This window comes from Phyllostomus discolor, chromosome 14 (genome assembly GCF_004126475.2).
Source record: "Phyllostomus discolor isolate MPI-MPIP mPhyDis1 chromosome 14, mPhyDis1.pri.v3, whole genome shotgun sequence".
Taxonomy (NCBI): domain Eukaryota; kingdom Metazoa; phylum Chordata; class Mammalia; order Chiroptera; family Phyllostomidae; genus Phyllostomus; species Phyllostomus discolor.
In genome coordinates, this window is record NC_040916.2 from 1,211,278 (window position 1) to 1,225,613 (window position 14,336).

Here is a 14,336-nt window from a genome sequence, read left to right on the forward strand (position 1 = left end):
CTAATTAAGAAAACAAACAAGGAAACAAAATTTAACAAGAGACATTGAAATTAAGAACAAATGGACAGTAATGATTTGGGAGGGGAGACTGGAAAACATAATTGGGAGAAAAGGATAAAGGATTTTCAGAAACAAGTATAAAGGACACATTAACAAAACCAGTGGCGGTAGAATCAGGAGAGAGAGGTGGGGATGGATGGGATGGGAGTGAGAGGTTGAGGAGGGGGGAAGTCAGAGAAATGTACTTAAAGAGTAAATGATTCATCTTTTAAAAATAAAATATAATAAATAAATAATTAAGAAAATAAATAAATAAATATTTAAAAATATATATTAACAAAGATATTGTGACATTGAACAATGTCCTAGATGAAATGAACTTAACTGATATATATAAAACCTTTCATCCCCAAAAAACAAAGTACACATTGTTTTCAAATATACCTGGAACACTTTAACATACAGATGACATGCTAGGACACAAAACAAGCTGCAACAAATTCTAGAAATTTGATATCATATCAAGCATTTTCTCTGACCACATGGACTGAAACTAGAAACCAACCTCAGGGGAAAAAATCAAAAACATTCAAATTCATGAAGATTGAATAGCATGCTATCAAACAATGAATGGGCTAAGAATGGGATCAAGGAAGATATCAAAAATTTCTGGAAACAAATGAAAACAACTCTCAAGATTTTAAATCTTAAGGATTTCTTTTTTTTAAATTTAATTTTATTGCCTTTTTTTCATTACCATTTAGTCCTCTTATACCCACTTCTCCTCAGCATCACTACACTGTTGTCCATATCCATGATTCTTTTTTTTCTTTTTTGCTCAATCCCTCCACCCTCTAACCTCCTTCCTCATCTTGTTGTCATTCTGCTCTCCATCTATGAGTCTGTTCCCATTTTCCTTGTTAGTTCAGGTTTTCACTAGATTCTACATATGAGTGAAATCATATGGCATTTTTCTTTCTCTTACTGGCTTATTTCACTTAGCACAATATTCTCCAAGTCCCTTCAGACTGTTCCAAAGGGTAAAACTTTCTTTTTTACAGCTGAGTAGTATTTCATTGCATAAATGTTCTGTAGTTGTTTCATCCGCTCATCTACTTATGGATGCTTGGTTTCTTAATTTTGTTCCCAGACTATATTTGAACTGCTCTGCATTCCCTTTATTCTTACCTCCCTCTGCTTTCATATTGAGAAAAAATAAAATCATTGTTAACTTTAAGCTGAGGAAAACATGATTAAGGAGTAATACCCACAGCAAGAAACATTACATATTTCATTTCAGCATCAAATACAAACATGTTTGGTGGATTATCTACTCTCTTGAATTATCAATGCAATGTGAGTTGGTAGTACATACTCTATCCAGGATTCCTCATCATCTAGGTCCTGGAAGAACTGGAACAAGGCATAGGCTTCTTTCAGCTTCTCATGGTGTACGGCTGCTGAATTCTGGACACCTAGGAAGCGTTCGTTGATATTATCTCTTTTCTTCACAATCTGGTCAGCATTGAACATCCCACTGGAGAGCAGATCAGTAGCCAACTCATTCAGGTCTCTGAGTGCATCCTAGAAAGCCCAAGTATACTCAGTGAATAGTACAATACAGATGTCAACTAGACTCCCAAATTTAACTAGTGATGTTAAATTTAAAGATGTCAAGTTTTGACAGTGTCAAAGAGCCCTGGCTGGTGTGGCTCAGTTGATTGAGTGCCATCCTGAAAACCAAAGGGTTACCAGTTTGATCCCCCATCAGTGTACATGCCTGGGTTGCAGGCCAGACCCCTGTGGGGAGTGTGTGAGAAGCAATGACACATTGATGTTTCTCTTCCTCTTTTTCTTCCTCCCTTCCTCTCTATCTAAAAATAAATAAATAAATAAAATGTTTCTAAAAAGAATATGTCAAAGAGATTGTTTTTTGAAGATAGTAAACTTGACATTATGTTCTTTTAACCCTGATTGGACAAGGGCAAGATCAAGGGGAAACATGGATAGCATCACTACATTACTCAAATTGCACATTTTCCCATATGTGTCCTGTTTTTTCTTCTTATCTTTAACCTTGAATTTCCTTTCTCTTCCCAACTAGTAAGTAAGATCTTGGTGAGCAAGCATTCTGTCCACAAACAGGACTGTCTTCTATAGAGTAATGAATCTGATGCAGATTGATTTATTAAAATATTCAAAAGAACTACTCTTAAGTTGGCCACAGAACACTTACAGCCTCTTCTGTGTCTCTTTTCAGTCAAAATCTTCACCCTCTAGTGATGCCACAGGGCATATAATCAAGTTCTGAAATATAAAACTTAGAAAGATTTTGACTTCTTTTTTTTTAAGATTTATTTATTTTTAGGGAAGGAAGGGAGGGGGAGAGAGAGAGAGAGAGAGAGAGAGAGAGAGAGAGAGAGAGAGAGAGAGAGGGAGAGAGAGAGAGAGGTGCAGTTGCTGGGGGTTATGGCCTGCAACCCAGGAATGTACCCTGGCTGGGAATCGAACCTGGGACACTTTGGTTCCCAGCGTGCGCTCAGTCCACTGAGCTATGCCAGCCAAGGCTTTGACTTCTTTTTTGATACAACTGTAAATGGGATTGTTTTCTTAAGTTTCCCTTTCTGATAGTTCATTAGTAGTGCATAAAAATGAAAGTGACTTCTGGCTACATATTTTATGTTCTATTACTTTACTGAATTTACTAGTTCTAGTAGGTGTTTTTTTGTGTGAAATCTTTAGGGTTCTCCATATAAAGTATAATGTCATGTGCAAAAAATGACACTTTTACTTCTTCCTTTCCAGTTTGGATGACTTTTATTTTTTCTTATCATATGATTTCTGTGGCTAAGGCTTCCTGTATTAAGTTAAATAAAAGTGGTGAAAGTGGACATTTCTTTCTTGTTCCCGATCTTAAGGAAAACACTTTCAGTTTTTGCTCATTAAGTATGATGTTGGCTATGGGTTTGCCATATGGTATCTGATAAGGGCTTGGTATCCAAAATTTATAAAGAACTTATACAACTCAACACCAAAAAATAAACAATCCAATTAAAAAATGTCCAAAGGACCTGAATAGACCCTTGTCCAAAGAGGATATACAGATGGCCAGTAGAGATATGAAAACATGCTCAACATCACTAATCACCAGAGAAATGGGATACCACCTCACACCTGTCAGAAAGGCTATTATAAATAAATCAACAAACAACAAATGTCGGCAAAAACGTGGAGGAAAAGAAAACCACTTGTGCACTATTGGTGGAAATGCAGATTGGTGCAGCCACTGTGGAAAACCGTATGGAGTTAGCTCAAAAATTTTCAAATTAAATTGGCTTTATGCCTGAGCTATTCCTTCTGAGAATATATCTGGAGAAATCCAAAACACTAGTTTAAAAGAGTATATACACCCCTATGTTCATTGCAGCATTATTTAAAATGGCCAATATTTGGAAACAGCCCAGTGCCAATCAGTAGATTAGTTGATTAAAAAAATTGTGGTACATTTACACAATGAAATACCACTCAACAATAAAAAGGAAGGAAATCTTATATTTAGTGACAGCATAAACATACCCAGAGAGTACTATGCTAAGTGAAATAAGCCAGTTACAGAAAAACAAGTACCACATAAATTCACTTATATGTTGAACCTAGTGAACCACATAAGCTAACAAACAAAATAAAAAAAAGACTCATAGATACAGAGAACAGATTGACAGCTGTCAGAGGGGAAGGAGGTTAGGGGGCTGGGTGAAAAGGTGAAGGGGTTAAGCAAAAACAGAAACTCATAGACAATGACAGCAGTATGGTGATTACCAGAGAGAAAGGGAAAAGAGGGAGGTAGAAGAGTGTAAAGGGAGATAAATGGTGATGGAAAGAGACTTGACTTGGGGTGGTGAACACACAATACAGTATACAGGTAATTATAGAATTAGATATCTGAAACCTATATAATTTTATTAACCGATGTCACTCCAGTAAATTCAATAAGAAAGATTTTTACTGCTTGTATCTTGTGTAGCTATTTGTATTATCAAATAAAACTGATAATATAAAATTCTCCAATATGAAGTTAACACCTGCCAGCATGTTTATCTCTGCTACAAGGACAAATCTCTGCTACTGGAATATCCATTGAATTTTATAGTGTATAGTTTAACTTTACTGCATATGTTCTCATCTGATTTTATTGTTCTCTCTCTAATTCTATAAAATAAACTTCTATTTCCTTTCAAAGACCAGATGAGATATGCAACTTAGAATGATAGTGAGTTTATATGAATGGATTAGTTAAAAAAGTAAACAAGATAGCTTTTAGAATCCACTTCCTAGAGTCTTAGAATCTATTGTTTAATGATCATTGATTAAAAGTGACTGTTGCAACCTTTCTGTAGCCCATGGATTTGACATAGTTATAATGAATGCTGCCTTAGAACATGAAAGTCAATTTAGCAAGACTGTATTTTCAAATGATTCGCTATGACAGGAAACATTTTTGTTCTTGTAATGGACGTTCCAGAGGAGTGGGATTCCAAAACCACTTACCTTTCGGGCCAACATCTCTGTTTCTAATAACTGATGCTTTTTGAGTAGGTTTCCTGCAGAAGCCAAGTCCCTGGCCTGATCTTTCATGGCCAGCAGTGTCTCTGCCTGGGAATAGAAGAATAAGCAATAAAGATGCCAGATTAAAACTATATTTAAGAAGAACAAGATTAGTAACTGTATCCCCAAACCTTCCCTAAGAAGAGCCAGGAAAATAATTTGTGCATAACTCCGATTATCTGATAAGCATTTATTAAACTCCCATGCTCCCACCACTTCCAGCTGCAATTACCTCTGAGAGCCAGAACTCAAAGTCTCGGATGCCTGTGTTAAACCTCTGTTGGCGACTGGCCTCATTGAGCTTCTGCCCTTTGTCAGTTGTTCTCTCAAGCAGGTAGTCCCAGCGTTTCTTCAGCTCTTCCAGTTGACCCTAACAGAAATAAATTGAGAGGTTATTATAATCTTTAGAATCCTGGGTCCTACAAGAACTTGAAGAGATATAGGAATGCTATAAAGGTAGGGACTAATAAAACTTTTTCAGTACTTGATTATCATATGTTTTAAATCAGTATGCTTAATTTGGGAAAATAATAGAAGATATTAGAAGTTTGAAGAAGGGGTACTAGACTGTTTACAGAGGCTGATGTCTAAATGCCAAAGACTCTTGGCAGTAGGGATAGAAATATAAAACAAGTATAATGCTTAGATATTAAGCCTAAAGTTTTGCTGGAGTTCTAGGTATTAAGTGTAGTAGGAGCAATAAGGGCTGCACATCACTATTTTTCTCTTTCCTTGTGCAACAATCAGTGAAAAGACTATTAACCAGAGAACATATTTCATCCCTACACATGGAAGTAGTAAAAGGGTAAAAATATGTTTTCATGTGACTTTGTAGCCCACAATCCATACTGAGAAGAATTTCTACCTTCATGGTCTCTCCACTGCCATTGAATTCCCTCTGCTCAATTAGAGAGTTCCCCAAGTTGATGATTCCTTGTACTTGCTCAGCACGGCCATGAACCTCATTTTCAAAGGTCTGATGCTTCAGGTATTTCCTCTGAAGGAAAAGAAGAAACTTAATTACATTCTCATTTAGGGAAGCAAGAGAAGGTAACTTCTATTTAAAAGAAGAGTTAATATTTCTGTCATAACCAAAATGATAATGGCTTCTGTGGAAGTCTCCACATTAGACTTAGAAGTCCCTGAAGCAGTGATCTCAGCAATAAAAAAAAGTCTTCAATATAATGAGATGACCATTCATCTAACAATCTGGGCATGCTGAAGTTCTTCAATATTCCTATTTTGAGCTTGCCTGAATGTTGGTAGGGTCTTTATAGGACTCATCACAGGCTGTGGGCAGCATCTCACTGATCCATTCTTCCAGGTCCTCAAGGTCACGATAGAATTGTTTTAGGTCAGCATAGTAGCCCAGTTTTGTCCGCTCACCAATCAGCTGAGCTTTGAGAGTCTTCCATCTGAAAGAGGGGGCTAGATCACTCTTTGTGCTCTATCCCTCTATTCTTCCCTCAAGCTCTAATAGCATATCCATGAATTTTCTCATTTGCCAATCTGTCCTTTCTTCTATCTATCTATCATCTATCTATCTATCTACCTATCATCTATCTATCTATCTATCATCATCATCATCATCTATCATCTACCTATATTCAGTGAGAACAGACAGATCACTTTGCTGCATCTTTTACTATATCTCAGAAAACAATTGTTCAGGCCTGACCTGCCTAGCACCCTTTGGAGCCGAGTAGCAATCTCTTCCTTGGCATAGTGGTCATCAGCTATGAGCTGTTCAGCAAAATGTTGTAGCTCAGTGATCTTCTTTTCCTAGGAGAGAGAGAGAGAGAGAGAGAGAGAGAGAGAGAGAGAGAGAAACCATATGCCTGTTAGCTAGATCCTGGTACAATCTCAGACTCTCTTAAAAAAGAACAAATATTCTTTTTGACTTCATGAAGAGAAACAAAACCAGGACCAAAGGATAAACTTTTGGGAGCCATCCTGCCTGATTTCAGGAACTGTAGCCTCATTAATGAACAAAAGGGTCCCATAGCTAGCACTGAGTGAAAAGGCCTTGGGGCCATGAGCCACTAAGGAGATAAAACCTATCCTCCTGGCAGAAGCGCAGTCCCTGCCTCCCTCACTTTACCCTGCTTGGCCCTGAAAGATGGTTGGTTAATCAATGACAGGTAAGATCCCTTTGACATTTCCAAGGGAGGGACAACATAAACCAGGCACAGCTGCAAATAGGGTCATCAGGGAAGGACTTAGGGGACTATAGAGAAGGGGCAGAAGGACTCTCACCCCTCAGCTTTGTCATAGCCTGAGCTCTAATTCTATCTGTAAGAAGTCTCCTAATCTCTTGGCTACTTTGCTCCCCACACCTGACTCAGCCTGAAAACAATGCCAGAGGCAACTGTGGCCTTGCACTAGAATGGATGGCTCCCAGGGGGAAATCAGGCCTGATAAAGAATGTACATTGTTTCCTTTGAGACTTGCTCTGCTGAGTGATAACCCTGTTGGTATGAACCAGATGACTGAGCTCAAAGTGTAGGGAGTGAAGCTCCCTACTTCATGGTACACACTGAAAATAACCTTTTGGAGTCAGCATATCTCACCATCCCTGACCAGAGACAATCCCTGAGTTCCTCCAATTAGTATCTGTAGATGATGTCAGTTTTTTATGACTGTAGCTTTTTGGACATTGATTGATGAGATTTTCATGCATACTATATATCTCTGTGTGAGCCAACTCAATAAACACCCAGGGAAAGGAGTGCTCAAGGCACTTATCTTCTGAGAGATTAGCCAAACTTTTCTCCCCAAGAAGATCTTGTCTTGGAAGTCTCATTTCATCTGCGACAGCTGGGAGGACTCTGCTGGATGGAGACTCCCACAGTAAACACATTACAGGGAAGTAAATTTTAAAATCGACAAGAGAACAAACATTAATAATGATACTGAGAGGGGCTACTTGTGTGGTAGTGAGTTTCTTTCTTTGACATTTCCCATGGGCATTGTAGAGAGTAATTCCTGAACTGGGTGGGATATTGGAATAGACAGTACAAAACATCCTTTCCATGCCTTGTTGGTATGGCTCAGTGGATTGAGTGTTAGCCTATGAACAAAAGGGTCTTCAGTTTGATTCCCAGTCAGGGCACATGCCTGTGTTATGGGACAGGTCCCCAGTGCAGGGCATGTGAGAGGCAGCCACACACTGATGTTTCTCTCCCTCTCTTTCTCCTTCTCTTTCCCTCTGTAAAAATAAATACATAACACCTTTTTTTAAAAATCCCTTCCAACTAAAATTCAGGTTTTCAAAAGTTGGATGTAAAGTAAGAAAGTCCAGTGCTATATCTGAATTGGGTTAGACTAAAACAAAGTATAAAGCTACCCTGCCTACCTTAGTTTACTGTAAGAAGCAAATGGGAATACTCTTAAATCATAAAACCACATGCATATGTAGGATTTCTGTTATTGTTACTAAAAGTTGTTTTGGAACTCTTATATTAGTTGTTATTACCTGGGCAGTGATTGCTTTGTCCAAATCATCACGTTTTTTCATCAAGGCCTCCAGATTGTGTAAGGAGCCCTGATCATCTGACCTCAGGAAATTCTCACGTGCCACCATCCAGCTCTCAGCCTGATCGCAGTTGCCTTGGAACAACTATGGGGAATCATGTTAGAAGTATGTGGAAAATTAATCATCCCTATTCACAGTTTCATTTTCTGCAGTTTCAGTTACCTGAGGTCAACAGTGGTCAGAAACTATTACAGGTAATTTCCAGAAAAAAATAATAAGTTTTAAATTATGAGCTATTCTGAGTAGAGTAATGAGACCTCTTGCCATCTTGCTCTGTTACACCTGGAAAATGAATCATCCCTTTACTCAATGTATCCATGCTATTGTATATCTTCCAAATGTTAGTCACTTACAGATCTTAGTTATTACACCAACTTTCATGGTATTAATGGTACCATGGTTCTTATCAATGGTAAGAACAGACACATGGACCAACGGAACAGAATAGAGAGCCCAGAAATAAACCCAAGTCTCTATGGTCAAGGAATATTTGACAAAGGGGGAAGCAGCATAAAATGGGGCAAAAATAGCCTCTTTAACAAATGGTGTTGGGAGAGCTGGACAGCTACCTGCAAAAAAAATGAAACTTGATCACCAACTTACACCATATACAAAAATAAATTGAAGATGGATAAAAGACTTAAATGTAAGTCATGACCACAATAGTCCTTCAAGAGAACATAGGCAGGGAAATCTCTGATATTCCACGTGGCAATGTTTTTACTGATATGTCCCCTAGAGCAAGGAACATAAAGGAAAGAATAAACAAATGGGATCTCATCAAAATAAAAATCTACTTCACAGCTAAAGAAAACAGCGTCAAAATGAAAACAGAACCAACCACATGGGAAAATATATTTGCCAATGATACCTCAACAAGGGTTTGATCTCAAAAATATATAAAGAACTCACATAACTCCACTCTAAGAAGACAAACAACTAATTGTAAAATGGGCAATGGACTTCCACAGTCACTTCTCCAAAAAGAACATACAGGTGGTCCAGAGACATATAAAAAGATGCAGTGTATCAGTAGCCATTGAGAGCTGCAAATTAAAACCACAATGAGAGACCACCCCACACTGGTCAGAATGGCTATCATAAACAAATCAACAAACAGCAAGTGTTGGGGAGGATGTGGAGAAAAGAGAACCCTAGTGCACTGTTGGTGGATTGAAGACTGGTGCTATCACTGTGAAAAACAGTATAGAATTTCCTCAGAAAACTAAAAATGGAACTGCCTTTTGACCCACCAATTCCACTGCTGGGATTATATCCTAAGAATCCTGAAATACCAATTCAAAAGAATGTGTGCACTCCAATGTTCATAACAGCATAATTTACCATAGACAAGTTCTGAAAGCAACCTAAGTATCAGTAAATGAATGGATCCAAAAGCTACGGTACATTTACGCAATGGAATTCTATGCAGCAGAGAGGAAGAAGGAGCTCCTACCCTTTCCCACAGTATGAATGGAACTGGAGAGCTTTATGCTAAGTGAAATAAGCCAGGAAGCGAAAGACAAATACCATATGATCTCACCTTTAACTGGAATCTAATCAACAAAACAAACAATCAAGCAAAATATAACAAAAGACATTGAAATTGGGATTAAGCTGACAGTAACCGGAAGGGAGAGGGGAGGGGATAATGTGGGGAAAAGGGTGAAGGGTTTTCAGGAACAACTATAAAGGACACATGGACAATAACAAGCGGAGGGTGCAAACAGGATAGGGAGTTGGGGATGGATGAGGGGGTGGGGAGGGGTGGGTGTAAAAGACAGAAAATTGTACTTGAAGAACAATAAATATCAAAAGTAAAAAAAAAACACTTGAATTAATATATAAATTATAATCTCCCCAACGCAGGGCAAGAAATGACTCTCATCTTATTTGGCTCTTTTAACAAAGATGAGAACAATGAATATGACTTTGATTAGTCTATAAAGCAGAGGATACAATGTCAGATAATCAAGTGTTGCCTTTGTGCTTGCTTATAGCATGGGAAGACCAATGAAATGAAATTAATGCCTGTACTAACCATGTAAATTTGCATAGAAGAAACAGACTAATCCTGCTCAATGACTGTAGATTTGCTGTACCTGAAACTCCAGACATTGATCTAACAATTTCTTGCGTTGATTCCAAGCTTTCTCTAAATAATCTCTCTCCAGTCTGACAGCTTGAAGCTTTTCTTTAATTTCAGGGCTGTTACGGTGTCCACTACCTATAAGTTCTACACCAAAATCTTCTAAGGCCTGGAAGGTAGGATCCTCAGCCTCCATGTCAGCATGATGTTCCTGTGGGGAAAAAGGGAAGAGACTGGTTAGGCCAATGACATTTCACCAAAGTTATGTGACCAGTGGCTATGGCTTTTGTAGCTGTACCTGGTGTCGCTCCAGCAAGATCTCAGTACCAGTTAAGTCCTCAGCCATCTCGTGTGATGATACCATGCCATCAATGCCACTGATCCAATTCTGTAAGTCTCTAAAGAAATAGACAAATTGAAATGTATAACAAAACTTTGCAACTTGCTACAGAGGTATCTATCTTTGAGCTTTCTCTTCTCTAAAAACATGTTTCTAGGTAAATTTCTTTTATCTGGCTTTATATGCTTCACAAATGTTAGGTTTGTAGTTTTCACCACATGACTTAATAATAACAATCCCTTGCACTGAAAGTCTCTTCGCATATATCATCTCTTTCAAATCCTGCAATAATCTTTTATATAATTCAGGGACTTATTTTGTTTTCATTTTGGGGATGAGTAGGTCAGTTTTGAGAATAACAAATCATTTTTCTCATTGATGTAACTAACAGCAGACATCTGGATTGAAATCTAGACACTGGAGTTCAGGACCAGTATATATTCCATTACTCCTTATGATTCTTGTTTCTTTAAAGCTTCTTAGGTTTCAGAATCTGTGTTATTATGATATCTCAAGGAAGGCATGTCTAGTACAAAATACTATCCTCTTGTATAAATTCATTTATTTACTTATTCAAATAATTAAATTTTTGTGGTGCTTATTAAGTACCAAATATTGTGAAAAAGATGCATTTGTGTATTTAGGAGCTTACCTAAACATGAAAAGCAAAAGTGTCATAAAACAGGAAAATACAGTATTATATAGATTTGCTCTGAGGCTTAGAATATTACTTCCACAACATTGAACAGTAGTATTTCATAAATGGAAAGGGGTAACATTTGATTTGGAATCTGAAATCCAGGTAGAATCAGTCTGTCTATATCTATCTATCTATCTATCTATCTATCTATCTATCTATCTATCTACCTATCTATCTATCTCTATCTATCTATCATCTTCCCATCTTTCTATCATCTATCTATCATCTATCATCATCTATGAGCAAAAAAATTTTTGAAGAAATGGGTATGGTAGCTATTTATTTTTACTGTATAAAAACTATAGCTGTCCAGAGGTGCTGGATTGAGGTGATTGTTGTCAAAAGCAGATACAATCATTTGCCCAAAGTCCTCTCCATTTTTTTCTCCAAAAGTATTACATTGTGAGCCACTACTTCTTGGACACTCATCTGTGTGTCTTCTGTCAGACTGATATGATGGGGAAGAATGTGGGAATTGTTCCCAAAGTATATATTTGCTAAATTGTAATAATGTGTAGACTCTTCAGCAAGGCAATGACAATTATCTATAATTTGATCTGAACATTTCTAAGTTTATTTCTTGCTTCTTCTCTTTACTTCTCTGAGATACAAAATCCATGCTCTAACTATCCCTGCCTGTTTCATGAATATGATGCCCCTTTCTTATCCTTATGCCTTTGTTTGTATAGTTTCATTTATCTGTTAAGATGAGTGTTTTGGGCTGAATTATATTCATCCAAGGTTATCAGTATTCTTCTCTACCTTTCTAGTACAATGAAAATACCCATGTCTTACAGCTCCTGACATAGCACCCAATATATGTATAGTATACACTCTACTGAAGTTTACCTAATTTGCATATATAGTCTCACACTCCTTCAAACTGCAATATTTTGTGGCTTAAAGTACTGAACTTGAAATTTTTGCCTTACCAGAGATACTACCTGGACATTGAGATGCCCTCAAACCCAACAGTGAAGAGTCCTTGTACCCAGACTGTTCCTAGAAGCTCTCCTTGGGGTCTGGGCATGAAATCTCCCATGTTTCTTAGCCTTTTGAGATTTACCTGGCCTTGCTGAGGAACAAGTAGAATTTCTGGGCCTCATTTAGGCTCTCCCTACGATCTTTTGTATGCTCCTGCAGGCTGTTCCAAGCTTCATTCAGCTCCACTTGCTGCCTCTGTAGGTCATCAGTGGCATCTGGGTGGGACTCACTCAGTCGTTCTGCTGTTTCTTCCAATATAGTCACCTGGGGAGGTGTAAGAGATCTGATCATCATTCTAGGCATACCTAGATCCCAGAAAAAGAAAAATCTTGAGTCCTGAGGGTGCTTATTCCTCCAATAGACATCAGTGAGGTACAAGGATATCTAGCTACTTTCTTAACTAAAATAATAACTCTATTGGTACACATGATAACCCTCTAAAGTAGTCAACACTGACATGACTATTCTTTTTAAGATAAAAAAGGCTGTTAAGGAGAGTGCCTAAGTAAATACTGGTTACTGGCAGCATCATTAGGGAACCCAAGAACCCTGATTTTTATTGTGAATATCTTTCCAATGTAAGCATTTATGTGCTTCCTTTTGTTCTACATGTTAATGTCATGCTGTATGATGGTTCTGATTTATGCCAGAGTTTATCTGGCAAGCTACAGATTTCAGTTTTCAGTTGGAGTAGGATTAAGCTCATTCAATTACTTGTGAAGAAAATTCTGCACCATGCTCAGACATAGGCCTGGCCACCTTGATTATGACTGTTTCTTACTGATCTTAGGCTTCTGCCCTGCAACTAACCTCTGTAAGTTCTGCTTACTGTAACCCATTAAATAGGTACTTGGACAGGAGGTACATTTCCCATACATTTTCCTTTTATACTAATAGAACTGGGGCATGTTCTTTTAGTAGTGCTTTAGAGATAGGATACAAAAAAAAGTATGAGTATTAAAAAGGTAAATGTAAGTATAAAGACTGGAAAACAAAACCACAAAAGAGGGCATTGATAGTTACAAACATGAAGAGAAAAATGTTAGAAAAATTTGGAAGCTCATGTCTTACCTTTTCTCCCAGCGGTATAAGGTCTCTCTCAAATCCCTCATGCTGTCGTTGAAGGGCCTGAACACTGAACAGGTCTGAGCCAGGATCAGCAGCACTGAGGGCCTGGCACTTCTTCTCAATCTGCTCCTTCATGTCATCTGCTTCCCTGGAAAATGAAAGTAAAGATTTTAGTAATAAGAATGTACACCAGAAGCAGACTACCTGGATTCACAATGAAGTCATCACTACCACCACATCATCATCATCATCACCACCATCATCCTTTTTATTATTTGTTTTAAAGATTTTATTTATTTATTTTAAGAGAGAGGGGTAGGGAAGGAGAAAGAGAGAGAGAGAGAGAAACATCAATGTGTGGTTGCCTCTCACATGGCCCCCTCTGGGGACCTGACTGGCAACCCAGGCATGTGCCCTAACTGGAAATTGAATCAGTGACCCTTTGTTTCTCATCCCATGCTCAGTCCAACTGAGCTACACCAGCCAGCACCCATCATCATTTTTAATGTGCTAGAAGTTATGCTCATTTAGTCTTCACAGCAACTACTTGGGACATAGTTATTATTATCATTCTTACATTATTTATGAGAAAACTGAGCTTTAAAAATACTAAGTATAATTTTTCTAAGCTATACTACTGCTAAATGACAGAGTCTTAGTTTGAACTAGGTGGCCTGACTGCTGAGCTACATGCTTAGCTATTATATTTCACAGTATTCCATCTTAAATCATTCTAAACAATCATAATAATCTGGAAATCACTTTTACTTTCTTGGGATATTCAAAATTACATTTTTACACAGTGAAGATGTTTGGATTTCTAATTATTTCTTCATTTGTTCACTTAGTTATGTATGTTTTTCTTACTATAGCAACAGAGTTAGAAATCATAAATAAGTTGTTGAAACACTGACTATGACTATGAAAATGACTATGATATCTGTTATTGTCTACTACTACTACATCTAGTTCAGAAATTTTACTTAAACCTCTTATTTCTACTTTGTTTTATTCA

General features: G+C 37.6%; 1 protein-coding gene across 2 annotated transcripts in view; it reads right to left on the minus strand.

Annotated features, from left to right (window-relative positions):
* Positions 1–14,336, minus strand: part of SPTA1 (spectrin alpha, erythrocytic 1) — a 185,993-nt gene that overhangs the window by 67,882 nt on the left and 103,775 nt on the right. For both annotated transcript variants that reach the window (XM_036015014.1, XM_036015013.1), the window contains exons 26-36: positions 13,325–13,469; positions 12,336–12,517; positions 10,528–10,627; positions 10,243–10,440; positions 8,081–8,224; positions 6,284–6,387; positions 5,858–6,020; positions 5,471–5,602; positions 4,838–4,975; positions 4,549–4,653; positions 1,376–1,584 (exon numbers count right to left, since the gene is read on the minus strand). In XM_036015014.1, the coding sequence (XP_035870907.1) occupies positions 1,376–1,584; positions 4,549–4,653; positions 4,838–4,975; positions 5,471–5,602; positions 5,858–6,020; positions 6,284–6,387; positions 8,081–8,224; positions 10,243–10,440; positions 10,528–10,627; positions 12,336–12,517; positions 13,325–13,469 (1,620 nt within the window). The remainder of the gene's footprint in view (positions 1–1,375; positions 1,585–4,548; positions 4,654–4,837; positions 4,976–5,470; positions 5,603–5,857; positions 6,021–6,283; positions 6,388–8,080; positions 8,225–10,242; positions 10,441–10,527; positions 10,628–12,335; positions 12,518–13,324; positions 13,470–14,336) is intronic.